This window comes from Podarcis pityusensis (assembly GCF_964106645.2).
Source record: "Podarcis pityusensis genome assembly, chromosome: 4".
In the NCBI taxonomy this organism is placed as follows: domain Eukaryota; kingdom Metazoa; phylum Chordata; class Lepidosauria; order Squamata; family Lacertidae; genus Podarcis; species Podarcis pityusensis.
In genome coordinates, this window is record NC_138027.1 from 4,225,341 (window position 1) to 4,251,366 (window position 26,026).

Sequence of the window (26,026 nt, forward strand, 5' to 3'; positions counted from 1 at the left end):
AACGTCTTTATAAATGACATGGATGAAGGAAATGAGGGGATGCTCATCACATTTGCAGACGAGACCAAACGGATCATAATGGCATCCTCTCTCTTCTTCAGCAACAGACAGGGAGACAAAGAACAGTGCAAAAGCACAGCAGAGCGGAAGAGATAAGACTGACTTCTGTTCTTACAATTTCCAATCCTAGGATAGTAAACAGGGGCATGTGACATACTAGCCACATATCCAGCAACCAGAGGAGTAAATTGCTAACCCACTACACATGATTGCAGGTGATATAAGGAAAAAACCTGCTTCTTTTTCCTTATGGGGTACCCAAGGGCCCATATACAGTCCTTTTGTAGGTTCTCTATCGGTAGGAGAAAATAACAGAGACCAACCAGAGAATATTGAGAAGCAAAGCAGCTAGTAAGCCTTTTCTTTATCAACTGTTGCAACAGGGTTCTCCACCCACACGCAGGAGAGAGGAGGAGGACCCTGAGCCATGCATGCAAGCCCTTAATAGAGACATTTTTAATTGCCTGCCCTGGAGTCCAAGAGCACCCGCAGAATCATCATACATACATCACAGAAAAGGCAGTCTACAACAGAAATCTGAGTGCATTGTTTTTACCTTGAGAAATATTTGAGGTGACTGAAAGAGTGAAAGAGTCAATATGGCTTTAGGACTTTTCCTGTGGGTTTTGGACATTGTGCTTATATATTTATATATGTGTTTGCTTGGTACATTTAGATTTATATTTACTAAAAAATCTCATAACAATTCCCCCCTTTGGGGCTATATTTTTTTTCCTAAAATATTGTTGCCCCACAAATAATAACCTGGTATGTTGTAAATGGATGCCTTCGTTTAAATCTTAAGAAGCTTGCATGTCAGGCCTCTTAAAGCTGTTTGCAGATGTAGCAGTGCACATAGCTGGACATAGGATATCACATAAAAAATAACACATGTTGCATTTTGTTCCTAAATTACTTGTGGCATTCTAGCACTTTGGGAGAAACATTCTCAATAGTGGTCTCTGCTTTACACTTAGCGGGAAGGTCAAATAATGAGTGAAAAATGCAGTTTGTTTTGTTTCTGCCTTTTTTGTGTGTTCCCAGGTGTCAAAGCTAGCTTTCCTCTGGTCTCACACCTCCGTCATATCACAGCAGCAACAATCCCTGGTGAATCCCTGTAGGGCTTTCATATTGACCATGTCACCTTGTAGTGGCACAGGTTTGGACATTTCTTGAGAGAGATGTCTTTGCCTTGGCCTTTCTATGGGATTTTTATTATTATAGGCTCTGGTCTTCCACTCTAGGGAAGTTGCTCAGTTGTTCCTAAGGAACCAAAAAGCTAATTGCAGCCTGAATACAATTGCCCAATTCAAACGGAGTCCAATTAGAATTTATATAGCCCCATGGTTTGCCAACGCGGAGTTCCGGCCCCACCTGGTGGTGGCGGTTGGCCTGGTCCTTGTACGCATCTTTGGCCTGGCGCAGTTGCTCCATCAATAGTTGGTGCTGAGACTGGAGCTCCTGGAGCCAATCTGTCACCGTGGGGACTGCAGATGCTGGCAGCACGTCCGGGAACAAACGCGAATGGTAACCATAAGTGGCCTGGAACAGGGTCTGCTGGGTGGAGGCGTTCACCACATTGTTGTAAGCGAACTCCTCCAATGCCAAGTGGTCGACCCAGTCTGGAGGTACCCCAGGTTCTGGTGGTCGGTTCTCACTTCCACCAGTTGTCTTGCCCCCTCAGGATAATGGCCCCTTGTGGTGATGATAGGTCCTTGCGGTTCCGGGGTGCTGCCCATTCCCGAACTGCTGCCACCTTCCCAGGATCCATCTGCACCCCATCAGGGGAGAGTTGGTGACCGAGGAAGTCCACTGACCACTGGTGGAACTTTCACTTGCTGAGCTTAGCATATAGGCGTTGCTCCCACAAGCGCTGCAACATGGACCGGACATGACCCTCGTGGCGAGCTGGGTCATGGGAGTAAATCAGAATGTCATCTAGGTACACCACCACATACTTGACTAGCAAGTCCTGGAACACGTGGTTGATGTACTGTTGGAACACGGCAGGCGCATTGCACAACCCGAAAGGCATTACCAGGTATTCAAACTGCCCATACCGTGTCCCAAATGCTGTCTTCCACTCATCCCCGGCTCGGATCCAAATCAAATTGTAGGCCCCCCGAAGGTCCATCTTGGTGAACATCTGCGCCCCTTGCACCCGTTCCAGCAACTCCGCAATAAGGGGCAAGGGATACTGGTCTGGTATGCTAATCTTATTCAGGGCCCGGTAATCATGGCAGGGACAAAGCTCCCTACACTTCTTAACGAAGAGTACTGGAGCGGCGGTGGGTGTGGTAGAGGGCCGAATGAACCCGCCCTCCAGGTTCTTGCGAAGGAAGTCCTGCAAGGCTTAGTGCTTTGGCTCCGTAAGAGAGTATAAGCGGTTCACAGGCAGGGGCACCCCGGGCTGGAGGTCTATGCCGCAGTTGAAAGACCAAGTGTTCATTTAGCACTTCTTGGTACTCCTGGTAATCAGCGGGGAGCACTGATGCAGCTTCCCCTGTGGGGGCGGCCACTAGCATCTTGGACCGAGCATGGGGGCACGGGTTTGGGAAGCGCACAGTCTGATTGACCCAGTCGATGTGAACATTGTGAGACTCCAGCCAGTCCATCCCGAGCACCAGGGGAAACTGGGGCATAGTGGCAATGTCCAAGGTGTGCACCTCCCGGTGCTGCTGGTGACACAGGACCAAGGGCTGAGTCTCCTGAGTAACGGTACCCGAGCGCAGGAGCCGTCCGTCAATTGCCTCCACCTGTACCGGTTCTGGCTTGTCCTGGAGTGGCACCTGATGATGGGCAGCGAAGGCAGAGTCCATATAGGAGCGGGTTGCCCCTGAATCTACCAGAACGTGGGTGAGAATCCAGGGCCCGCCAGGGGGTATAGATGCACCAGAACCATGAGGTGTTGCAATTCCACTGGTGAGGGCCCATCATGCGATGTCTGGGACCCCAGGTAGCCTGGGCCATCGGCTACTGGGGTTGGCCATTTCCCTCTGGCCGGCATTTTATCGGGACAGGATTGGGCATAGTGTCCACTCCCGCCGTAGAGACACAGGTTGCCCTCCAGACACCGAGTCTTCTCCGAGGGGGAGCCGGGAGTGCTGGCGGCCCTGGGCCTGGCGATGGTCCTCCAACCGATCGTCTAGCTGCAGTCTCCGTTGAATGAGGGTGTCCAGAGTGGTGGGGCGATCCATCATGGCCAGCTGGTCCAGTATCTCATCTGAAAGCCCCACGAGATATTGGTCCTGAAGGGTGGAGTCATTCCAGGACAAGTCCTGTGCCAACAGCTGACATTCTGTGGCGTAGGCGGCTACTATGGACTTGTCCTGTTTCAACCGCCGAATCGCCCGATTGGCTTGACTCCCCTTCTGAGGGTTGCCGAACGGGGTTTCCAGATGGTTGCAAAACGCTGTATAGTCTGTCAGCAAGGGAGAGTCTTGCTGGAGCAGCGGCAATGCCCACTTGGCTGCCCGGTCCTTCAGCAAGCTGTTCAGGAAGTGCACCTTGGTGCGGTCATCGGGGAAATTCCGGGATCGACCCTGAATATACAGCTTGGTCTGGGCAAGAAACATGGGAAAGCTGGCCGGGGACCCATTGAATTTCTCTGGCAGGGCCACTGGGTACTTGTCAGAAGCTGGGGTGTCGGCACCAGGAGCTGGTAAGGCGTCCAAACACTGCTGAAGCGCTGTAGCTGCATTGCTTAGCTGCTGAACGGTGTGGGTCAAGACCTGGTTTTCCTGAGCCAATGCCACCAGCGCAGACGCCTGGTCAGCCATGGCTTCTGGTTCCTCCCGAACGCACCCCAACAAAGGGGGAGTGCGGATGTGGCGGGAGCAAACTGTGCTGGTCCCGTGGGTTACCCGAGAGGCTAGGTCCAAGTCCTGTCCGTGGTCAAAGGTGCAACGTGGAGGCAGTCCGTAGTAGCTGAAGCTGGGTGCAGGGCAGGGAGTTGGGTGAAGTTAGGAACAGGCTTGCAAGCAGGAAGCCAGGGCGGGTCAGGAGCTCAGGCAGGAACTAGCAACCAACAATGTTGCTTCTGCAACTTGGAACTGGGGCTGGCCGGCTTTTTTCTGCCCTGAGACATAGGGCGGCCCCGATCCTCTGGTGACTCGCCTCTCTAACCCTGAGCCTCTGCAGCTCAGGAGAGGCTGGAGGGTTACCGGACCCAGAGGCAACCTCAGCTTTCTCTGACGGGGCTGAGAGTGGAGCACCTGCAGGCAATGGGTCCTCCATCACCTCAGGAGCCAGAGCAGACTCAGCTGGTGCCTGCACCTGAGGATCCAGCACAGGTGAGGACCCTTCAGGCTCATGCCCCAGCCCTGGCTCAGCTGGTTCTGGAGGTGGGGAATCCTGTGCAGGCTGGGATCCCTCAGGTTCAGCATCCAAGTCTGAATCCCAGGCCATCACACCTTGTCAACAATGTGGAACTGTAGTAGTCCCCAATTTGGACTTTATGAACATATGTGGAACAGAATCTAGCCGACATTTGGTCTTTATGGATGAACGTCTGTTGTTTGTCCATTCCAGGAACAGCATTCCTGACCCAGATGTTCACAGGAAGTCCCTAAGATGATTCCCCTTTCAAACAGGATAAGTGAACCTAGGCCAGTAGAGTCCTCCTCTCCGGCAGACAGACAACCCCTTCTTCTTTTTTTTATTAATGATTTTTATTGAAATTTACAATCACCAACCAACCCCCACCACCCACCACCAAAACATCACATCTTATTACATGTATCCTACTTTGTGTTTCATAGATCCATTAGCTTCCGTCCTTCCCTTCCATCAGTTTTCCTATTCCATTCTATAGTTTACAGATTCTTTAATTATAAATTATACCATGACATGAGATTTATTTCAATCCTGCCAACGTTTTCATATTTGTACAATTCTCACTTATATAAACCATAAATTTACTCCATTCTTTTTGGTACTTTGTCTCCTCCTGATTGCGAATTCTGTGTGTCAATTTAGCCATCTCAGCATACTCAAGCAACTTTATCTGCCATTCTCTTATCGTCGGCATCTCCTGTTGCTTTCCACTTTAGAGCTATCAGAACTCTGGCTGCAGTTGTTGCATATAAATATAATCTTTGATCTATCTTTTTAATCCCTTCTCCCACCAAACCTAGCAAAAATTCTTCCGGCTTTTTGGGAAAACTGTACTTAAACATCTTTTTTAACTCGTTGTAAACCGCATCCCAAAACTCTTTTATTTTATTGCAAGACCACCACATATGATAGAAGTCGCTGTCTTTTTCCTTGCACTTCCAGCAGGTTTTACTACTTGTTCTATACATTTTTGCCAATTTGGTGGGAGTGAGATACCAACGATAAACCATCTTCATAACATTTTCTTTTAAGGCAGAACAAGCAGTGAATTTTATGCTCTCATTCCAGAGTTTTGCCCATACATCACATTCTATGTTATGTCCTAAATCAATGGCCCATTTTATCATAGCCTCTTTTATAAATTCATCTTTTGTGTTCCATTCTAGTAAGAGATTGTACATTTTTGATAATAGCTTGGATTTACTCTCTAAAATATCTATTTGAAATTTCGATTTTTTATCCTCAAATCCTATTTTTTTATCCTCTTTAAAGACATCATTGACTTGATGGTATTGCAACCATCCTGTCAATTTTTCAGCAATACACTCATAGGGCTTTAATTTCCAACCTTTTTCGGCCTTCATCAAAATTTCCTCATATGTGGCCCCTCTCCCTAGTATGTTCAGTTTTTTAACTGTTAATATATCAATTGGTGACAGCCACCACGGTGTTTTCCTTTCCAACAAATTCTTGTTTCTTTCCCAGACTTCAAATAAGGCACCTCTTATCACATGATTTGTAAACCCCTTACGCACTTTTGCCTTACCACCAAAGAGAAGAGTGCCATCCAAATCTATTGTTGAACCCCTCCAAATCTAACAAGTCTAGGTTCTCCTGAGTTATCCAGTCCTTTGTCCAACATAAACATGCCGCTTCATAATAGAGTTTCAGATCAGGTACTGCGAACCCCCCTCTTTCCTTCTTATCTTCTGTCAATATTTTAAATTTAATTCTTGGTCTTTTCCCTTGCCATAAAAAACACGAGAGAGTTTTTTGCCACTCTTTGAAATGTCTTAAACCTCTTATTATCGGAATTGTCTGGAACAAAAACAACATTTTCAGTAGTAGATTCATTTTGTTTGCAGACATTCTTCCCGTCATTGATAGCTTTAATGTGTCCCATATTTCTAATTCTCTTTTAATCTCCTTCCAGACTGGTTGATAATTGTCATTAAAAAGATTTATATTCTTTGCCGTCATCCAAATTCCCAGATACTTCCCCTTCTTCAAAGCCCCTCCCTCCCCCACTTCCCCATGGGGGTCTCCCACACCACCCACTACTCACCAGGATGGCTTTGGCCGCCTCCTGCTTGGAGCAGTTCTGGGTTCAGAGCCCCCTGAGCTGAGCTGCCTGGCAGTTCTGAATCACCTCCGGCAGGTACAGCTGATCTTCCTCCAGCAGCTGAAAGGCAAAAGTCAATCTGTCAGTTCCTCATGAAGGGAGGGCTTCTCCACATCCGAGAGTGCAGAGTGGGGGGCAAGGAGGGCAGGTCTGAGTCCCTGCTCTGGTTCTCTCCAATACTCACGTCTGGGGGAGGGATGTGCAACCGCAGCACATCTGCAAAGAGAAGGACATGGGGACAGGTGAGTCCGTCCCTGAGCACCTGGCAAGGCTATTCCAAGAGTTTTCTCCTGGATTCCAAGCCCGACTGCAGGGGAGGAGGGACATCCCAAGCCTTGGGGGCCAATCCTGGCCTCCTTCAACCAGAATGTGGCTCCCCAGGCCAGGGGTAGGCAAGCTAAGGCCTGGGGGATGCGGCCCAATCGGCTTCTCAATCCGGCCCACAGACGATTCAGGAATCGGTGTGTTTTCAGATGAGTAGAATGTGTCCTTTTATTTAAAATGCATCCCTGGGTTATTTGTGGGGTATAGGAATTTGTTCATCCCTCCCAAAAAAATGTAGTCTGTCCCCCCACATGGTCTGAGGGACGGTGGACCGCCTCATGGCTGAAAAAGGTTGCTGCCCCCTGCCCCAGGCTAACAAGATGGTCAATATCCGGTTCCACTCCATCCTTTTAAAATTAAAATAACAAAATAGATCCCATCTTTCAGAGCATGTAAACCACATGAGTGGAAAGACCCCTGTGCCACTCACAGAAATAGGACTGAACTTCCTTCTCCCACCTTTAAAGTAAACGTCTACTTAATGAAACCGAATCGACCCAAGTCTGCCTTCCTCCACTAACCTGAACTTCGCTCTTCAAGCCAAAAGACAACACTGCCCTGTCCCCGGGTGAAACCCCCTGGCCTTCCATTGGTAGAGCCGCCACCACGCTTGTGGCGTTTACCTCACAGGGACTGACTGAGCGGGCGGCGAGATGCTTTCAGCCTCAGACACTTGGCGGGTTCTGAAATGGAGGCCAGATTCACGATGCTGACGGGCTGGATTTGCTCCTTGCTGCTTTTGCTCCAGTTTTCGCGCTGCTTCTCCGCTTGCTTCTTTTTTTCTTTTTTCTTTTAAATGATATTTATTAAGGTTTCAAAAAAAAAGGATACATAAATAAGAAAGAGAAAAAGGAAAAAAAGAAAAATACAAAATACAAAAAAAAAAACAATTAAAAACAATTCCATTTTTTCATCACTTCTCTTTCATTTACTTGTTTCCCGGACCTCCTCATACCTCCCTTTTTTGTATTCCAGTTCAATTTATTAGTCCAGCAATTTCTTTCCCTCCTTTTTAATCCTGATCTTTAATCTTAATATATTATAGCATTAGGTTTTTACGTATTCTTATCATATTCAGCAGAACCTCCAGGACCGATATAAAAAGCAGTTGGGAGATTGGGCAACCTTGTCGTGTCCCTTTTTCTATCTTAAATTCTTCCGTCACCACATTATTTACAATTAATTTAGCCTTTTGTTCCGAATATATTGCACTTATACCATTTTCAAAACCTTGGCCTACCCCCATACCCTGTAGATTTTTTTTCATAAAAGTCCAAGAAATATTGTCAAAAGCTTTCTCCGCGTCCACAAATATTAAAACTGCCTTAGTATTTATATTCACTTGTAATTTTTCTAAAATATTAATTATGTTTCTCATATTATCAGATAGATGTCTTCCTGGGAGAAAGCCTGCTTGGTCCTTGTGTATCTCTTCCACTAAAACTCTTTTTAATCTTTTAGCCAAAATGTCGGCAAAAATTTTGTAATCCACATTAAGCAATGATATGGGGCGATAGTTCTTAAGCTGCGTCTTTTCAGTCTCTATTTTCGGTACAAGTGTAATATATGCTTCTTTCCACGACTCTGGTGCCCTTTTCCCCTCCATTATTTCATTACAGACCTCTTTCAAAGGTTGTACTAGCCATTCTTTTAAGGATCTGTAGTATCTAGAAGTCAGTCCATCCGGTCCTGGAGATTTACCCAATTGCATATTCTGAATGGCACCTTCTATCTCCTGTTCAGTTATTTTATAGTTCAACATTAATTTATTTTCTTGAGAGATTTTTTGTAATCCATTTGTTTTCAAAAATCGATCTACATCAGTTTCTTTCAGTGGCCCTTGTGTATATAGTTGTTTAAAGTACCTCTGGAAACAATTTCTAATCTCAGCTGGGTTCTGTATATTCCTTCCTTCCACTTCTAAATTTGTAACTGTATTTAATTTTTGTCTTTTTTTCATTTGCCAAGCCAACAATTTCCCACATTTATTAGCCGACTCGAATGTCTTTTGTCTCATTTGTTTAATTTTCCATTCTATCTCCTGATTCATCATTTTCATATATTGCACTTGATATAACTTTATTTCTCTCAAAATCTCTTGAGACTTTGGTTTTGTTCTCAATCTTTTTTCACTTTCCTTTATTTTCTCCAAAATTTTATCCTTCTTCTCATTTTGGATTCTCTTCTTTAATGCATTCTGTTGTATCAGGAACCCTCTCATAACCACTTTACTTGCGTCCCAGATTACTCTTTTTTCCACATTGGTGCTCATATTTATCTCAAAATAGTCTCTCAAGGTTTTTTGGGCCTTCTTAAGCACTTCTTCATCTCTAAATAAGGTGTCATTCATCCTCCATCTAAAGGAGCCAGTTGGTGTTAGTTTCATTTCCATCTTAACAGCATTATGGTCGGAGCAGGTTTTTGGGCAGATTTCCACTTTTCTTGTCTTTGGTGCCATTCCTCTAGTTACCCATATTTGGTCAATTCTTGTCCATGTCATATTGGCTTCAGAAAAGAAGGTTCCTTCTTTAGCCATGGGGTTCCTTGTTCTCCAAATATCAACTAAGTCCAAGTTGTCTGTCATCTCAAAAAAAGTTTTCAGTAGTCTACCATCCTTAGTGACTACCTGTCTTTGTGCCTTGTCCATATGTGTAGATACCACTCCATTCATGTCTCCCATCAAAATCATGTTATAATCCAAATAGTCCATCAGGGTCTCATGCAACTTCTTAAAAAAATCGGATTTCCCCTCATTTGGTGCATAAATTCCTACTATCAAAAATTTTTCTGCTTGTGTTTGAATTTCAATTGCCACAAATCTTCCTTGGTCATCTTTAAAGATAAATTTCGGTAATAATCTGTCCTTTGCATAAATCACTACCCCTCTTTTTTTAACCTTGTCCGATGAAATAAACTCCTGACCAAGTCTTTTATTAATCAATAGTTTCCTGTGTAACCTTTTTATATGTGTCTCCTGTAAACAAATCAAGTCCAATTGTTCCTTTTTTAATAAATGAAACACAGATCTCCTTTTCTGAGGGGAGTTCAAGCCATTACAATTCCAACTTAGTAGTTGCAGAGCCATGATGTAACTACTTTACTTCTCCTCCAACAGCACCCAGTGCCTGTTCCTGTTCTGTGGGTGGTATCACCTTCTTCAGGCAGTCTTTTAGTTCCGGAGGTAAATCTGGTGTGTCTAAAGTTTCTCTTACAAGTGCTCTTAGCTCTCCTGTAACTTTCTTCTGCAGGTCTTCTCCGTGGTCTCTCCAAAATTTATCTTTGTCGTCTTCTGATCTTATTTTTATCTTCTTCCCTTTATAGCTAAAGGATAGGCCTTGGGGGAATTCCCACCTAAAAATGATTCCGTTGCTTCTCAACAGGGTAACCAAATCTTTATAATTGGACCTAAGGTCCAAAAGATGTTTCAGAATATCCTTAAATATCTCCACTTTTGACTGATGTATTTCCAAGGTCTTCTGGAAATTCAGGCTCAAGATTTTGTCTCTCTCCTCTTTTGTTTGGAGGGTGATCAAACAGTCTCTCACCCTGTTCTTTCTCCCTCCTTTTCCAAGCCTAAAAGCACTCACTATCTTGAAACTATCCTTCCCCAAATCTGGGTTCCAAAAGTCTGCAAATTCCTGCGTAAGAAATTCAATCAAATTGTCTTTCTCCACTTCAGGTACGGCCCTGACCCTTAAATTCACTTGTTTCTCCTTCAACTCAATCATAGACAGTATTGACTTGTGGTCTTCAAGTTGTTTGTGTAACGGTGGTATCTTCTCTTCTACAACAGTGGCTGTAGCAGTTGCAATTTCTTTAGCCTCTTCGGCTGTCTTTCGTGTCGAGGTGGATTCCTGTAATAGTTTCTGGATAGTTTCTGTATTGGTATTTACCTTCTGTCCCAAATTATTAATACTTGTCGTATTTTGATCAATTTTACCCGATGCCTTGGCTACTTGTTTACTTATTCTTGCCAAAGATTCATTAATTTTACCTAGAGCCTGAGCCAGGGCATCGTCAGCTGCCATACCTTTGGTTTTAGGTTGTGCCGATGAGGTTGCTGTTGGTAAACCAGGAGAGCCAGATGTCGAAGCCCTTCTTTGCAGCCCACCGTCTGTGCGAAATACTCTGCCAGACCTCGTTGCTTGTAACAAATCTATCTTCTCTTTCCCATCTGCCATAACCCTCAAGATATAACCCAAGGTCAATCTCACGATCAGAGTCAGAGTTGTTTTGAAGTGGAAAATTCCCTTAGGAAATTGAAGTGGAAAATTCCCTTAGGCCAGCTGCAGTTGTAGCAGTTTCAAGCTTCCTCTAGGGGGACACAGTAACAGTCAAAAATGTCTTAAAGTAATTAACTTCTCCCTTTCGCCCCCCAATTCACCAAAAAGACAACAGTTTCTATCTCAGTTGTTTCCTGTTACTTTAAAACCAGGAGATACCTGTCAGCAATATTGTATCTTAGTTGTATCTCAGATGCAGAGTTAACTGTCAAAGAGTACTTTCAGCAACAGCGCAGTTCTCAATACGGCTTCTTACTGTCACTGGGAACCCGTTCCAGGGTTTTAAGCGGTGGATTTTATCTCCTCTTCCTCTCTTTTTTCAGGGAAATAACGTTCAAACCTTTTCCCCCCTCCTCCCCTGCAATCAAGGGTGGAAAATCACAGTTTTGATGCTCGAATTATAATCCTTTTCCAACGTCTTTTAAAGCTTCCGCTTTCAAGTTCATTGCTTTACTCCGTTTACAAGAGCGGGAGGCAGACTTCCTGTTTATACCTCTCTGCTTCGGTGCCGAATTATTCATAAAATTTGTAAAGTTCCCTTAATTCCAAAGTTAGCCCACTCACAGATCGTTGTTTTACAGCCAAATTGTCCCAGGAAAAAGGCAGCGCTCTCCGGTAACAGCTGCGCGGCTTCACTCCACGGAAGAAGCAGACGACTCACAGCACAGCGCCACTTCCCCGCTCCGCTCCGGAGCCTGTTGCCGGGCTCCTTTGCCAATTGGGGGGGCGCAAACGGTGCCCGCCGAGTCCCGGTCACAGGCTTCACCCGCCTCTGATTTTTGAAGGGTCCCCGCTGCGCCGTAGCGGTACAGACCCGATTTCCGTAGAGCCGGTTCCCTCCAAGTCAGAGGGAATCCGCCATTACCGATGGCGCCACCCCGGAAGTTCTCCGCTCGCTTCTTAGTCGGTCTATCTTTTCACCCACGACCCGTGCGTAGCCCTCGAGCCCACCGGGCGCGCCAGGCCGTCTGCGCACTGCCGCCTCGCCGAAGAAGCCGCTGCCGGACGCCTTTGAAAGATATGAAATCACGCACAGGGTTCTGGCTGGGCTTGGGTTGCTTCGGGTCACTTTGATTTGGATCTCCTTCGTATCGCTAGCGAGCTCTCTTTTTGCCTCCGCGAGCTCTCTTTTTCGGCTCCGACCGGCAGATCGCGGCCACCAGCCAAAGGGCTACTGGCCTCGTGGCGACCAGGCTCTTGCCAGATTTTTTTTTTCGTGTTCAGAGCTGAAATCGCTGGGGGCTTTTGATTTTTAGGGTTGTTTTTGCTGCTTCTTTCCTGTTGCCGCTGGCGGAAGCGTATTCAGAGCGTGCAATGACATCGGTGTGGAAACGGCGCTCGAGGTGCTTTATCTCGGCATCACCTTACCTTCCCTGGGTACCTGCCTGCCGCTTCCTGGGCGGCTAAGCACCCTCCGTCTGAGGTGGTAACGTATTGGGGAGCACTGCTCGGGGGCTGGATTTGTTTCGGGTGGCCCGATTGGGTTAATTGTTTAACGGGCTGCAGGACTGTCCCCCTTTCTTGTAAACTGGTTTAATTTTTATTAAGCGGCGCGTACGGGTGTTCTTCGGTTATTGAGGGAATTCCCTCTCCCGGTTGCCTAGGTTACATGGCACAGCATCGCTTGCTGTAGGCCCACGTGGGTGCCCCATGTGTGTGTTAGGGGGTTGATCAAGGCGGCCATTTTAAGTGTGGCAATTCCCCGCCTCAGGTTTGTCTTGCGCAGCGTTCTTCGGACTTTGGGGCTAAATTCCCTCACGAGAAGCCGAACGGAGGAAAAAAGGGGCAGCAGCGCGTTAGGGCTACCGCTGACCGATTCAAGCTGTTATATTAATTTTTCACTTGCCGGGGTGGCACGACGCAGCGTCGCCATTCTGAGTAAACCACGTGGTTCCTCGGCTACGGGGATTATCGGCACCATCTTGGAAGAGGCTAATAGAATCCACCCCTAGCTTATCGGCTTCAATTTCTCATTGCGCTTTAATTATAAGAACATAAGGACAAGGGCGGAGTTTCAGCATAAGGCATTTGATTTAATTAGGTTCTGGCCAGCGCAATTTTTTGGTTCAACTGCTGTCCCAGTGGGGGGGGGGGTGCTTGCTTGCCACACGGCTGCTCAGGGGGGTTGTTATAAGGGCTCTTTCTCTGTGGAGTTACAAAAGTGCTAGGAATTTAGTCGTGATCAGGAGGGATTTAATTGATTTTTTGTTGCTGAGGGTTAGGTTTTTCTGCGGTCAATTCCTTACTTTAATTGGTTCTTATGCAAAGGGAGTTAATTTAAAGCTAAGGTTTCCTACAGTCAAGTTGTGAATTTAACTGGTGTGACCCAGAGTAAGTTAATTTAAATCAATTGAGTTAAAGTGCTAGGTGCCGTGAATTCCAATTTAGCAATTACGGTTGGCTTCTAGGGCTTTTTGCGCGCCAAAGTTTGGGCAGTTGGTATTGGACTTGCCTTCCTAAAATAATTGGTTAGCTGTGTGGTTAACTCCGAACTCAACTTCACGCTTCAAGACAAAAGACAACCCTTCCCCGTCCCCGGGCAAAACCCCTGGCCTTTCATTGGTAGAACCGCCACCACACTGGGGGCATTTACCTAATAATAATAATAATAAATTTCGTGACAGCAGTCACGAAATTAAAAGACGCCTGCTCCTTGGGAGAAAGGCGATGGCAAACCTAGACAGCGTCTTAAAAAGCAGAGACATCACCTTGCCAACAAAGGTCCGTATAGTTAAAGCCATGGTTTTCCCAGTAGTGATGTATGGAAGTGAGAGCTGGACCATAAAGAAGGCTGATCGCCAAAGAATTGATGCTTTTGAATTATGGTGCTGGAGGAGACTCTTGAGAGTCCCATGGACTGCAAGAAGATCAAACACATCCATTCTTAAGGAAATCAGCCCTGAGTGCTCACTGGAAGGACAGATCCTGAAGCTGAGGCTCCAATACTTTGGCCACCTCATGAGAAGAGAAGACTCCCTGGAAAAGACCCTGATGTTGGGAAAGATGGAGGGCACAAGAAGAAGGGGACAACAGAGGACGAGATGGTTGGACAGTGTTCTCGAAGCTACAAACATGAGTCTGACCAAACTGCGGGAGGCAGTGGAAGACAGGAGTGCCTGGCGTGCTCTGGTCCATGGGGTCACGAAGATTCGGACACGACTAAACGACTAAACAACAACAACAACAACAACAACAACAACTAATAATAATAATAATAATAATAATAATTTATTTGTACCCCGCCCATCTGGCTGGGTTTCCCCAGCCACTCTAAGTGGCTTCCACAGCAACCAAAAATACAAAAATGTCACATATTAAAAATTTCCCTGAACAAGGAATGGCAGATGAAACTGATGGACTATATGGAACTGGCGGAAATGACTGGCAGAATCCGTGACCAGGGAGAAGAGGCGAGGGAAGAAGATTGGAAGAAATTCAAAGACTACCTACAGAAACATTGCAAAATTAAGGAATGTTAGAGTGATGTTGGATTGAAAATAAGTGGTTTCCAGCTGTACAGGATAAAATTATAAAACAGACTAAGATTAAAGATCAGGATTAAAGAAGTTTAAGGAAACGGAAATTTGGTACTTAAGAGGTAAAATTTTAATGCTATATTACATCAAGATTAAAGATTAGGAGTAAATAAGTTAAAGGAAAGGGAAATTTGGTACTTAAGAGGTAAATTTTTAATGCTATATTACACTAAGAATAAAGACTGGGATTAAAAAAGTGGAAAAGAAATTGCTGGAGGAACAATTTGGACTGGAATACAAAAGAGGGAGGTATGAGGAAGTCCAGAAAATAAGTAAATTTAAAAAAAGGGAAATGAAAAGGTGATATTGTTTTTAATTGTTCTGTTTCTTTTTTTTGTCGTTTTTTGTTTCTCGTTTTTGTTTTCTTTTTTTTTGGAATTTGTATTGCGTATTTGTGTATTTCTTTTTTATGTTTTTTCTGTTCAACTTTTTATTGAAACTTTAATAATTTTTTTTTTTAAAAAAAAATAATTTCCCTGAACAGGGCTGCCTTAAGATGTCTTCTGAATGTCAGGTAGTTGTTTATCGCTTTGACATCTGATGGGAGGGCGTTCCACAGGGCGGGGGCCACTACCGAGAAGGCCCTCTGCCTGGATCCCTGTAGCTTTGCTTCTCGCAATGAGGGAACCGCCTAAAGGCACTTGGAGCTGGACCTCAGTGTCCGGGCAGAACAATGGGGGTGGAGACACTATTTTGGGTATGCTGGGCCAAGGCCGTTTAGGGCTTTAAAGGTCAGCACCAACACTTTGAATTGTGCTCGGAAACGTAGTGGGAGCCAATGTAGGTCTTTCAAGACCGGTGTTATACCTCAGCACGGCGCAGGGACTGACTGAGCGGGTGGCGAGATGTTTTCAGCCTCGAACACTTGGCGGCAGTGGCGTAGCGTGGGGGTGCAGGGGGGGCCGGCCGCACCGGGTGCAACATCTGGGGGGGGGCGCGCTCGCACTCGCAGCTCTCTGCCCCTACCTGGCTCACTCACTCTCTCTCACTGCAGTGCTGGCTGTGCGAATCTGATCCGAGCCGCTGGGTCGCCGCCCACTGTGGAGGGGGGTAGGTGCCAGGCGTGCGGTGCAGAGAGAGAGCGAGGGACTATCTGGGGGAGGGACAGTGCAGGGGCCGCCCAGCGCAGCGCTCAGCGCGGGAGAGAACCACACCAGAGCAGCCCAGGCAGCAGCAAGAAGAAGCTGGCAGCGGCGGCAGGTTAGGGGTTAGGGGGCGCAAATTACTTGCCTTGCCCCGGGTTCTGACAACCCACGCTACGCCACTGCTTGGTGGGTTCTGAAATGGTCGTGCAGGCCAGATTCATGACCCTGGAGGGCTGGATTCGGCCCGCGGGACATAGTTTGAGGACCCCTGGTCTACACTGACTGGCAGCAGCTCCCCAGAGTTTCATGCAGGGATTTTGTCCAGCCCTGGCAGGAGATGTCAGGGGCTGACCCTGGGACATTCTGCATGCCAAGCAGATACTCTAGGGCTCCCCATATTTCCCTGCACTTTCAACGTTATGCTATTAGCAACCGTGGAGATTCCACCTGCCTCTTTTGAAAGGAGAACACTCACCTGATCAATAATAATAATAATAATAATAATAATAATAATTTTTTATACCCCACCCATCTGGCTGGGTTTCCCAGCCACTCTGGGCGGCTTCCAACAAAATATTAAAATAAAATAGTCCATCAAATATTAAAAGCTTCCCTAAACATAATAACAACAACTATCCATTTTCAGTCCATGGAATTAGCAATTGAGCATTTCTGGAAAGGGAAATGACATACTTTTGTGGCGTGCATAAGTGTGCATAAGAAAGTATTACTCATTTATGATGAGAATAGGATTTATTTCTTTTGAACCTCGCATGGTTCCTCCTTGGCAGCCAGTGCAATGGTTTCAGCAGGGCTAGACCTCAGGACCCGCTGCCTTGAGGGACATCTAAGAGCAGTTGGGCAGGGAAAGGTCTCCCTTGGGAGGTGGTGGACTCTCCTTCCTTGGAGGTTTCTGAGCAGAGATCGGACGGCCATCTGCCATGGATGCTTTAGCTGAGATTCCTGCATTGCTGGGGGTTGTAATAATAATTATAATAATAATTTATTATTTATACCCTGCGCATCTGGCTGGGTTTCCCCAGCCACTCTGGCTAGCTTCCAATAAAACACTAAAATACAATAACCTATTAAACATTAAAAGCTTCCCTAAACAGGGCTGCCTGTTTAGGGAACTAGACCCGGCCCCCTCTTGCTTCGGGCTGGACTAGATGACCCTGGGATCCCCTCCTATCTCTCCACTCCTGAATTCTAGGAGGAGCTTCCTTGCCTCCTGCAAAGCCCTTTTCCCTGCAAGCTCTTCCTCTGGTTTCTGGCCAAGGGAGGGAGATGCTCAGAGTCCAGCCAAGAGCCTCACCCCCAAAAGGATATCTGGGCATTGGCATAGCCAGGGGGGGCAGCTGGCCCCCAAAATGTATAAAAAATAATAATAATCTGAGGATCTGCCAAGCGAGAGAGGGCTGAGCTGGGTGGACTCGGCTTGGCAAGGGTTAAAGGGAACTGAGCTGCCTTCCTAGAGAGGCCAGGAAGCAAGGGGGGGCAGGTCCTCCAGAGCCATGGCCCCTCCCTCCCCAGTCCTTTCCTGCTTTGGTGTCTCTCCTGCAAGGGCTGCCTCGCTGTCCCCTCCTGGGATCTGGTGAGTCTCCTCTCTCTCTGGGATCTGGTGGGGGTCCCAGGGCTGCAGCAGGGGAGGGTGCCTGGGGGGCCTGATCTGCTCATGTGGGGGGGGGACCCCAAGTCAGGGAGGAGAGGGTCCTGCCAGGGAGGGGCCAGGTCTGCCACGCTCTCCTTCCTGCAGAGCAGAGGATCCCAAACTCATTTGGCCCTCCGCCCCCCCCTTTCAGAAAAGATCTCCCTTCTTTAAACAAAGGAGTCCCTGGGACTTTAACTCTGTGTGACGTCGCTCAGCGTCATTGCACAACAGAGGAAACGTGTGCAAATGGTTTTCCAAAGCTGAAGGAGGAGGTGGACACTAGCCCCCCCGGAAACAACAATGGGCAAGAAGGAAGGAAAAGTAGGAAAGAGAGGCCAGGAATAAAGAGAGGGATCCCAGCCCAGAGTCTGACTGCTGCATTGCAGACCAGTTTCCCAGTGTCTCCCAGGGCAGCTCCCCACAGAGGCCACTGCAGCAATCCCCTCGCACCCAGAGCATGGCATCCCAGGACCACATCCTCTCTGCCCCAAAGGGATTGTTGCTGGAAAACCACCTGGAAACGGGTGCTCCTACTCACCGAGCCTCCAGGGAACTTGGCATCAGTGGCTGTGTGTGCGTTAATAATAATAATAATAATAATAATAATACAAGAATAAAAAAATTACCCTCCTAAATTTCAAGGGAGATGTCTTTGGCCCTGCCCACTTGGCCCTCAGGGGGTTGGCCAGATACATACCTGGCCCTCAGAGCAAAGAAAAAGGGACCCCGCCCCAGAAGTCTATTCTGAGAGTGGCAGAGAGTCCAAGTGCAAGAAAAGGAGACGGAAGCAGCGGAGTGGGTGTAGGTGTGGGGGGCAACTCCTGAGGACCCCCACTGGAACCAAGCATCCATTTTTCACAAGATAGAAACAACTCGTTTGTCAGTAGGTTCCAATGTCATGAATTGTCTGGAAGGATGGAGAAACCAGGTTGATTAATCTCTCAGAAATCCCTTCAGTTGCCTCCACATTTTGCATTGCTAGAAGGCTAGAGACTTATTTCTTCTCTTCCTCCTCTTTTTCAAAAAGATAGCTCATGGTCTGGGATGTGGTGCAGTCATGCTTGCTCAGGGAACCATTCCCGCCCCCCCCGTCCTACAAATTCTGTAACAGAACAATGTATTTGCTTTGTAGGATTTGCTAGAGCTTCTCATTTAGATGGGCAGAACTTGGCAGAAGACCAAAGGGTTCCTTCCGATCTCTCAGAGGCTTCCTGAGAGCACAGATGGATGAGCAAGACTCGGCTGGCCCCGAAGCAGGAAGAGGCCATGCCAGCCAAACTGGGAGCAGTGGGGGATTCTGGGAAAACTCTGTGCAGAAGATCCATGGTGAGGTGGACACCCTCCCCTCAGAGGGGCGGAGCTGGCAGTTGAGGCAGTTCTGCTGCCAGGAGGCCAAAGGACCCCGAGAGGTTTGCAGCCGACTTTACCACCTTGACCATCAGTGGCTGAAACCAGAAAGGCACACGAAAGCTGAGATGCTGGACCTGGTGATCTTGGAGCAGTTCCTGGCTGTCCTTCCCCCGGAGATGGAGAGCTGGGTGAGGGAATGCGGAGCGGAGACCAGTTCCCAGGCGGTGGCCCTGGCCGAAGGTTTCCTCCTGAGTCAGGCAGAGGAGAGGAAGCAGGAACAGAGAAAGCAGGTGAGAGAGACTTTCCTCTGGATACTCCCAAGGGGCTCCAAACAGGACAGAGAACATCCCACAATGGGCTGCTGATGGCCCATTTTCTGGGAAAGCATCCATGGAATGAGATCTCGCACCCTTGAAGTCTTTGTTATTCCCTTTCTAGTATTTTTCCCCATTCTCTGTTTTGAATCCTTGTTTCTTTCTCAGGGAAAGGATCTCTTTGCAGAAATGGACCTGGATTCCTGTGAGGCAGAGAGGCCTCCGTTGGACACCAGAGAGAGGCCACTGGGTAAGGAGGAAGGTGGTTTTTCTCTGTCTGGTCTCATTCCGTTGGTTTTCCAACTCATCTGAGGGTTCTTTTCATCTTGTTTTGGGGGAGACAGTTGGGAACAAGGGTCCAGAGGAGGGGAGATGTATTTTTTCACCACAAACATATGAAATGGGCACAAACGTCCAAATACTCTCAGCGGGTGAGGCTTTCTCAAAGGCCCATCTGTAGTTAGAGATGCCCTGTTTCACCTGTGAGAGAAGCAGGCACTCTGTTTACGTCCTGTTTACGTTTTTTCTCTTGCAGGTGACGGAATGATGCCGGCAAGACCTCCTGATCCGCCTTTTCATGGGGGCAGAAGGGAAGCAGCGGCTGTGGAACCAGATCAGGTCAGGGGAAGCTGCCTTGTGGCGACAGAGACCGAGGGATGGAGCAATGTCATGGACTGGTTGGGCACAGAGGAGTGGTGGGAGGAAGCAGCCGGGAAACCAGGAAGGGAAGACGGCTCAGAGCCTAAGAAGTGGAGGTAGAAGGGGGATGAGCGGTCAGAGGGGGAAGAGGAGAAGCCTGGGAAGAGGAGGTGTCAGAAGCTGAAAGGGTAACAGGGCTTAGTGAGCTGGGAGACTCTGTGGCAGAATGCAGTGCAGAATCAGAGGCAGAAGAGGAAGGAGGCGAGTGGGAGAGGAAGGTCGAGAGGAAGAGGTAAGTCAGGAGAAGGAGGAGCCACCGGTTTTTAACCCTCTCCTTTTGCCAGAAGCCACCCTCCCCGCTTGTCTCTCAGAGCCAGGAGACCCCCTGCAATGCAGGAATCTCTGCTAGATCATCCAAGACAGATGCCCATCCAAAAGAGGTTTATTTTATTTCTAGATTGATAACTGAATGCAAAAATAGGTATCTTAAGCAGAGTACAAATGAGAACAAATAGCAGCCTGGATTCACCTAACCAGCCCCATCAGCTGCAAAATGGGGCCTGCCTCCAATTCCTCCTTCCTTCATGCCCCCATGAACCCCTCGAATTTGGCTCTAGTTCTTAGGAGGGAACAGCTCAGGAGGAGAGGAGAAAGTGGATCCTTCCATTGGGGAAACTGGAATGCTTGCCTAGGCAGAATGACTTGAATAACACAAGGTGGAGTACAACCTATTTGCACAAAAACCAATACCCATAATTTAAACTTAGAATAAAATAAGCATCCATAAATAAAATGTGCAGCAAAGCAATCCTGTTGAAACAACTCCCCTGCGTGAGTGCCTGAGGGCCCTGCTCCTGCCACTCACCACCTGGCCCAGGGCGGGGCCTGAAGCCTCATAAGGACGGTTGTTGCTGCTGCTGCTGGCCAGGAGGACTCGGAGCGGCGCAATGTTCTTTTTAAAATGTTTTTTAAAATTTTCTTTTTTCCCTTTTGATTACTTTTTTTGTGGGGGGTGGGATGGATGTTTTGTTGGGTTCGGGAATTTGATTGATTTTAATGTGTTTGTAATTTTTACAGTTTTTTATTTGTATTGTTTTATTGTGGGTTTTTTCTTTTTTTTAAGGGTTTTATTTTGTTCTTAAGGGGGGTGGTCAGGGCTGCCGGCGAGTGGGCCCCAGCCCACAAAATAGCTGGGGCATGTTCCATGGGGAGGATGCACTGGGACAACCGATCTCAGTGATCACGGGTAGGAGGAGGAGGTACGCTAAGACCAGACCATGTCATTACAGAGGAGGCAGGTTTAGTCGTTGTTGGAGGACTATCCCTGCCTCCAGGTCTGGTCCTGACTGGACGGATACTAGAATCAGCAAGGGATACCCACATGACCTGAAGGTGCTGCTGTGCAATGCCAGGTCAATGATTCATAAAACCACTGCCATCCATGACTTGATCATGGATGGCGGACTTGACCTGGCATGTGTAACAGAGACTTCGTTGGATGAAGCAGATGGGCCTGTCCTTGCTGCTGCTTGTCCACCAGGTTTCTCTTACGCACAGCAACCCAGGCCTTGTGGGCAGGGAGGGGGGGTTGCAGTGCCATGGTCGGATCACTTCCTGGTGCAACTGGACTTCTCCGTGACCCTTCCCCTCTGCATGGAGGTGGGACCGATTCAGATGGTCTGCCCTGCCACTTAATAAATCCAAACGGTTTCCAGAGAGTGGTAGGGGATGCTTTATCCCATGTTGATGGCCTTTCAGCTGATTCCCTGGTGGCCCGCTGGAATGTGGAGTTAACTAGGGCTATTGACTGTTTGGCTCCGAAGCGCCCTCTCCGATTGCATGGAGGCCGGACAGCCCCGTGGTTTTCCACGGATCTGAGGGCAATGAAACAATAGATGAGACGGCTAGAGCGCCGGTGACGGATAACTCATTCTGAAGCTGACCGGACACGGGTTAGAGCTCAACGTCGAGCCTACCAAGTGGCGATAGCGACGACGAAGAAGACTTTCTTCGCCGCCTCTATTGCATCTGCAGAAAACAGCAGCAGGAGACTTTTTCAGGGGGTTCGCAATTTAGCGGAACCACCTGCTACATCGGGGCCCAGTATGGGCCACATGTTCTCCTGCAATGATTTTGCAAAGTTTTTTGCAGATAAAATCGCTCAGATTCGGGAAGAAGTAGACTCTACCGTGGGAGCAGGGCCGGGGCGGGAGAGTGCTACTGTCCTGTCTAGTCAAGTTGCGTGGGATCAGTTCCAATCTGTTACCTCCGAGGATGTGGACAGGCTGCTTGGACGATTGAAACCAGCCACCTGTCTTCTTGATTCTTGCCCATCCTGGCTTATAAAAGCTAGCTGGGAAGGGCTGGGAGATGGGCTTCGTGGGGTCGTGAATGCTTCTCTCTGTGAGGGAGCCTTCCCAGACCCGCTGAAAGAGGCGGTTATCAAACCGCTTATTAAAGAACCATCTTTAGATGCTGCCAATATGGCTAACTATCGCCCAGTCTCAAATCTTCCATTCTTGGGCAAGGTGATTGAGCGAGTGGTTGCTGAACAACTCCAGGCATGCCTGGAAGAAGTGCACCATTTGGATCCCTTCCAGTCGGGATTCAGGCCTCATCACGGGACTGAAACTGCCTTGGTCGCACTGGTTCGATGATCTCCGGTGGGCTAGGGACAAAGGTGAGAGCTGTTTCCTAGTTCTGCTGGATCTCTCAGCGGCGTTTGATACCATCGGCCATAACATCCTTCTGGACCGTCTAGAGGGGCTGGGGGCTGGGGGCACTGTCATACAGTGGTCCCGCTCCTTCCTCCTGGGCCGTGTCCAAAAAGTGGTGGGGGGGGGGATGAGTGTTCAGACCCCTGGGCTCCCACTTGTGGGGTGCCTCAGGGTTCCGTCCTCTCCCCCATGCTTTTCAACATCTACATGCAGCCGCTGGAAGAGATCATCAGGGGGTTTGGGCTGGGTGTTCATCAGTATGCAGATGATACCCAGCTCTACTTCTCTTTCAAATCGGAACCAGTGAAGGCGGTGAAATTTCTGTGTGAGTGTTTAGAGGCGGTTGGAGGATGGATGGCGGCTAACAGATTGAGGTTGAATCCTGACAAGACAGAAGTACTATTTTGGGGGGACAGGAGGCGTGGTGTGGGGGACTCCCTGGTCCTGAATGGGGTAACTGTGCCCCTGAAGGACCAAGTGCGCAGCCTGGGAGTCATTCTGGACTCGCAGTTGTCCATGGAGGCGCAGGTCAATTGTGTGTCCAGGGCAGCTGTTTATCAGCTCCATCTGGTATGCAGGCTGAGACCCTCCCTGCCCGCAGACTGTCTCTCCAGAGTGGTGCATGCTCTGGTTATCTCTCGCTTGGACTACTGCAATGCGCTCTATGTGGGGCTACCTTTGGGGACTTCCGGGTTGGCGCCATCGCCGAATGGCGGACTCCCTCTGAGCTCCGGAGGGAGTCTGCTCGGCAGGGGCTGGGTCCTACCGCGCCGGCGACGCGGGGACCCTTAAAAACCACGGGCACGGAGTCCGTGGACATGGGTGGCTCGGCTTGCACCATTAGCGCCCTCCCGACTCGTGAAGGAGCCTTTTTAAAGGCTTCGGATCGGGTGCCGGGGAGCGGCGTGGTGCTTTGAGTCTTCTGCTTTCCCTGCCGAGCGCAGCCGCATGCCATTCGACGGAGAGCGCTGACTTCTTCCATTGAAAATTTGGACTATTAACAACAACCCGTGAGTAATTGGGAAACCGGGTTCAAAATTTCGGATTTGGCACGAGCGGGGGCGATTTAAAAAGGAAGTCAATCCCCCCCTCTACTGTAAGCATTCCAAACAAGGATTGAGCAACCAAGGTCCAAAGGGAAGTATATTTCTGATAAAAATCATTAATTCCACGATGGGAAATTATAAGAATTGTGCTGGAGGAGAAGAGTGGAGGGGGAGAAGGAGAATGCAACCCCCCCCTGGGAACCGGGGCGATCCGCGGAGCCTGGTGAAGAGAGACGGAGACTTTGACAGCTGTCAAAGTAGCTGTCAAAGCTGGAGAATATAAAGAGGACTTTGTTACAAGGACTTTGCTGGTTAATTTTGTTACATTTTGCTATAATATGGATACAAACTGTTGGAAAATAAGGAACAACAATTTGACTTTTGGATCAGAGGATACAAAGTTATTATAATCCCCCTAGAGGGGTATTGGGACATTACAAGAACGGTCGTAAGTGGAAAAATACTCCGGGATTTGTACAGGACTTGTTATCTGCTGGGAAAGCTGCAAAACTGAAATAGTATTTTGTCTACAGAGGTATTTACATTAAAGGAGACAATAGAATTTTCTATTGAAGAAAGGAAGGGACTGGACGTAAGTTTTTGTTCCTGAATAACAAACCTCTGTAGAGATACCAGATTTCTGAATAAGAAAGTTTTAGCAGCTGAACAGGACAAGAAACCTGAGAAAGTGAGGAATAAGAAGAACAAAGGACTGATTACGACACGGAAAGAACAATGGGAGGAGTGGTAAAGATCAAGGAAATTAAAGGCCTTTGTTAGATTGGACACTTGAAGTTAAATACCATTAAAATTAATAAATTAAAAGAAAACCGGCAAGATGGAATCGGGGAGAAATTTGGCCATGAATTGAGACTTCCAGGCTGACAATGTATAGACTGATGGACATGGGGAATTCAAACTGGGGAAGGGGGGGGGGAGATTTGGAATCCAAAGGCTGTGTAACAATCTTTTGAATTTTTTTTTTTTATATCTCTTATTTTCTATTTCTTTATATAACTTACGTATGTCATTTTACTTTGATTGGACGTGTTTAAAAAAAAGGGAATTCGTGGAAGGAACTGGGGTGGATCTTGGGGAAAATCTTTTTTCTTTTTTTGTTAATGATGTGGGACGGTGTAAGATTTGTACAATTCAATTTGGATAGTGGGTTAAACAAATTAAGCTTCAAATTGGGAGTGAGAGCTTGTAGAATCAAATTAAGGAAAGGGGAATACAGTCGGGGGGGGAGGGGGGAGTCCATGAAAGTAGGCAATGAAAGTAAGGTTTTAAATATCTTTTTTTTTTCTTTCCTTTTCTTTTTTTTCTTTGTATTTCTATATCTCTGGAAACTTTAATAAATATGATTTAAAAAAAAAATATATATATGTGGGGCTACCTTTGAAGGTGACCCAGAAACTACAACTAATCCAAAATGCGGCAGCTAGACTGGTGACTGGGAGCGGCCACCGAGACCATATAACACCGGTCTTGAAAGACCTACACTGGCTCCCAGAACGTTTCTGAGCACAATTCAAAGTGTTTCTGCTGACCTTGAAAGCCCTAAACGGCCTCGGTCCAGTATACCTGAAGGAGCGTCTCCACCTCCATCGTTCTTCCCAGACACTGAGATCCAGTGCTGAGGGCCTTCTGGCGGTTCCCTCGCTGCGAGAAGCCAAGTTACAGGGAACCAGGCAGAGGGCCTTCTCGGTAGTGGCACCCGCCCTGTGGAACGCCCTCCCACCAGATGTCAAAGAGAAAAATAACTACCAAACTTTTAGAAGACATCTAAAGGCAGCCCTGTTTAGGGACACTTTTAATGTTTAAGAGATTATTGTATTTTAGAGTTTGTTGGAAGCCGCCCAGAGTGGCTGGGGAAACCCAACCAGATGGGCGGGGTATAAATTATAAATTTATTTTTATTATTATTATTATTATTATTATTATTATTATTATTAACAGGAAGGAAACAACAGAGCATTGTGTAGCAGATCATATTTCTGCTGTCTCAGAGGAGGACATTTCCCTTTTTCTTTTAGGGTCCAGTGTGCTTTGAAGATGTCGCTGTTTGTTTCACGGACGAGGAGTGGGCGTTGCTGGATCCTGACCAGAGAGCTCTGCATAAGAACGTCATGGAGGAGAATCGTGGGATCGTGGCCTCTCTTGGTAAGGCTCCCTGTGGGATCGTCCTATCTGCCTGGAAATTTTAAAAATACCTCTATGTGACCAACCTCATATATTTTCACAGAGCTCAACAGCGCCCCCTATAACACCTGGGAACCTAACACCCCCACAATAAACAGTAACTTACAGTTTTTTCTTTGAACAATCTTCTTCAAAATATTCCTTTTTCTACCACGATTGGGCTGGTGTGAACTTCCCAGGCCATCTTCAGTGTCAGCTTCAACCTTCCACAATTTTGACCACTACTATATATCAGACAAAACAACATTCAACAACTCTTCAGAATGTAATAATAAATATGTTGGTAAAATGACAAACAACACAGGTAATGAACACACACCCAACTCGTTTCATTTCTTCTCCATTTGTTCCTGAGGCTCTAA

General features: G+C 47.3%; 1 protein-coding gene and 1 long non-coding RNA gene across 11 annotated transcripts in view; one reads left to right on the forward strand and one right to left on the reverse strand.

Annotated features, from left to right (window-relative positions):
* Positions 1–26,026, forward strand: part of LOC308475090 (uncharacterized protein) — a 105,547-nt gene that overhangs the window by 77,455 nt on the left and 2,066 nt on the right. For 3 of the 8 annotated variants that reach the window (XM_081001933.1, XM_081001930.1, XM_081001932.1), the window contains exons 2-5: positions 18,529–19,036; positions 19,229–19,310; positions 19,596–19,678; positions 25,499–25,625. In XM_081001933.1, coding sequence (XP_080858059.1) covers positions 18,620–19,036; positions 19,229–19,310; positions 19,596–19,678; positions 25,499–25,625 — 709 coding nt within the window. In that variant the 5' untranslated portion in view covers positions 18,529–18,619. Of the gene's footprint in view, positions 1–17,242; positions 17,340–18,528; positions 19,037–19,228; positions 19,311–19,445; positions 19,492–19,595; positions 19,679–20,160; positions 20,416–21,950; positions 22,380–25,498; positions 25,626–25,681; positions 25,969–26,026 lie in introns of those variants that run through there. The other 5 variants (XM_081001931.1, XM_081001934.1, XM_081001936.1 and 2 more) reach the window with 5 other exon arrangements.
* Positions 1–26,026, reverse strand: part of LOC308475411 — a 32,311-nt gene that overhangs the window by 1,466 nt on the left and 4,819 nt on the right. The window lies entirely within an intron of this gene.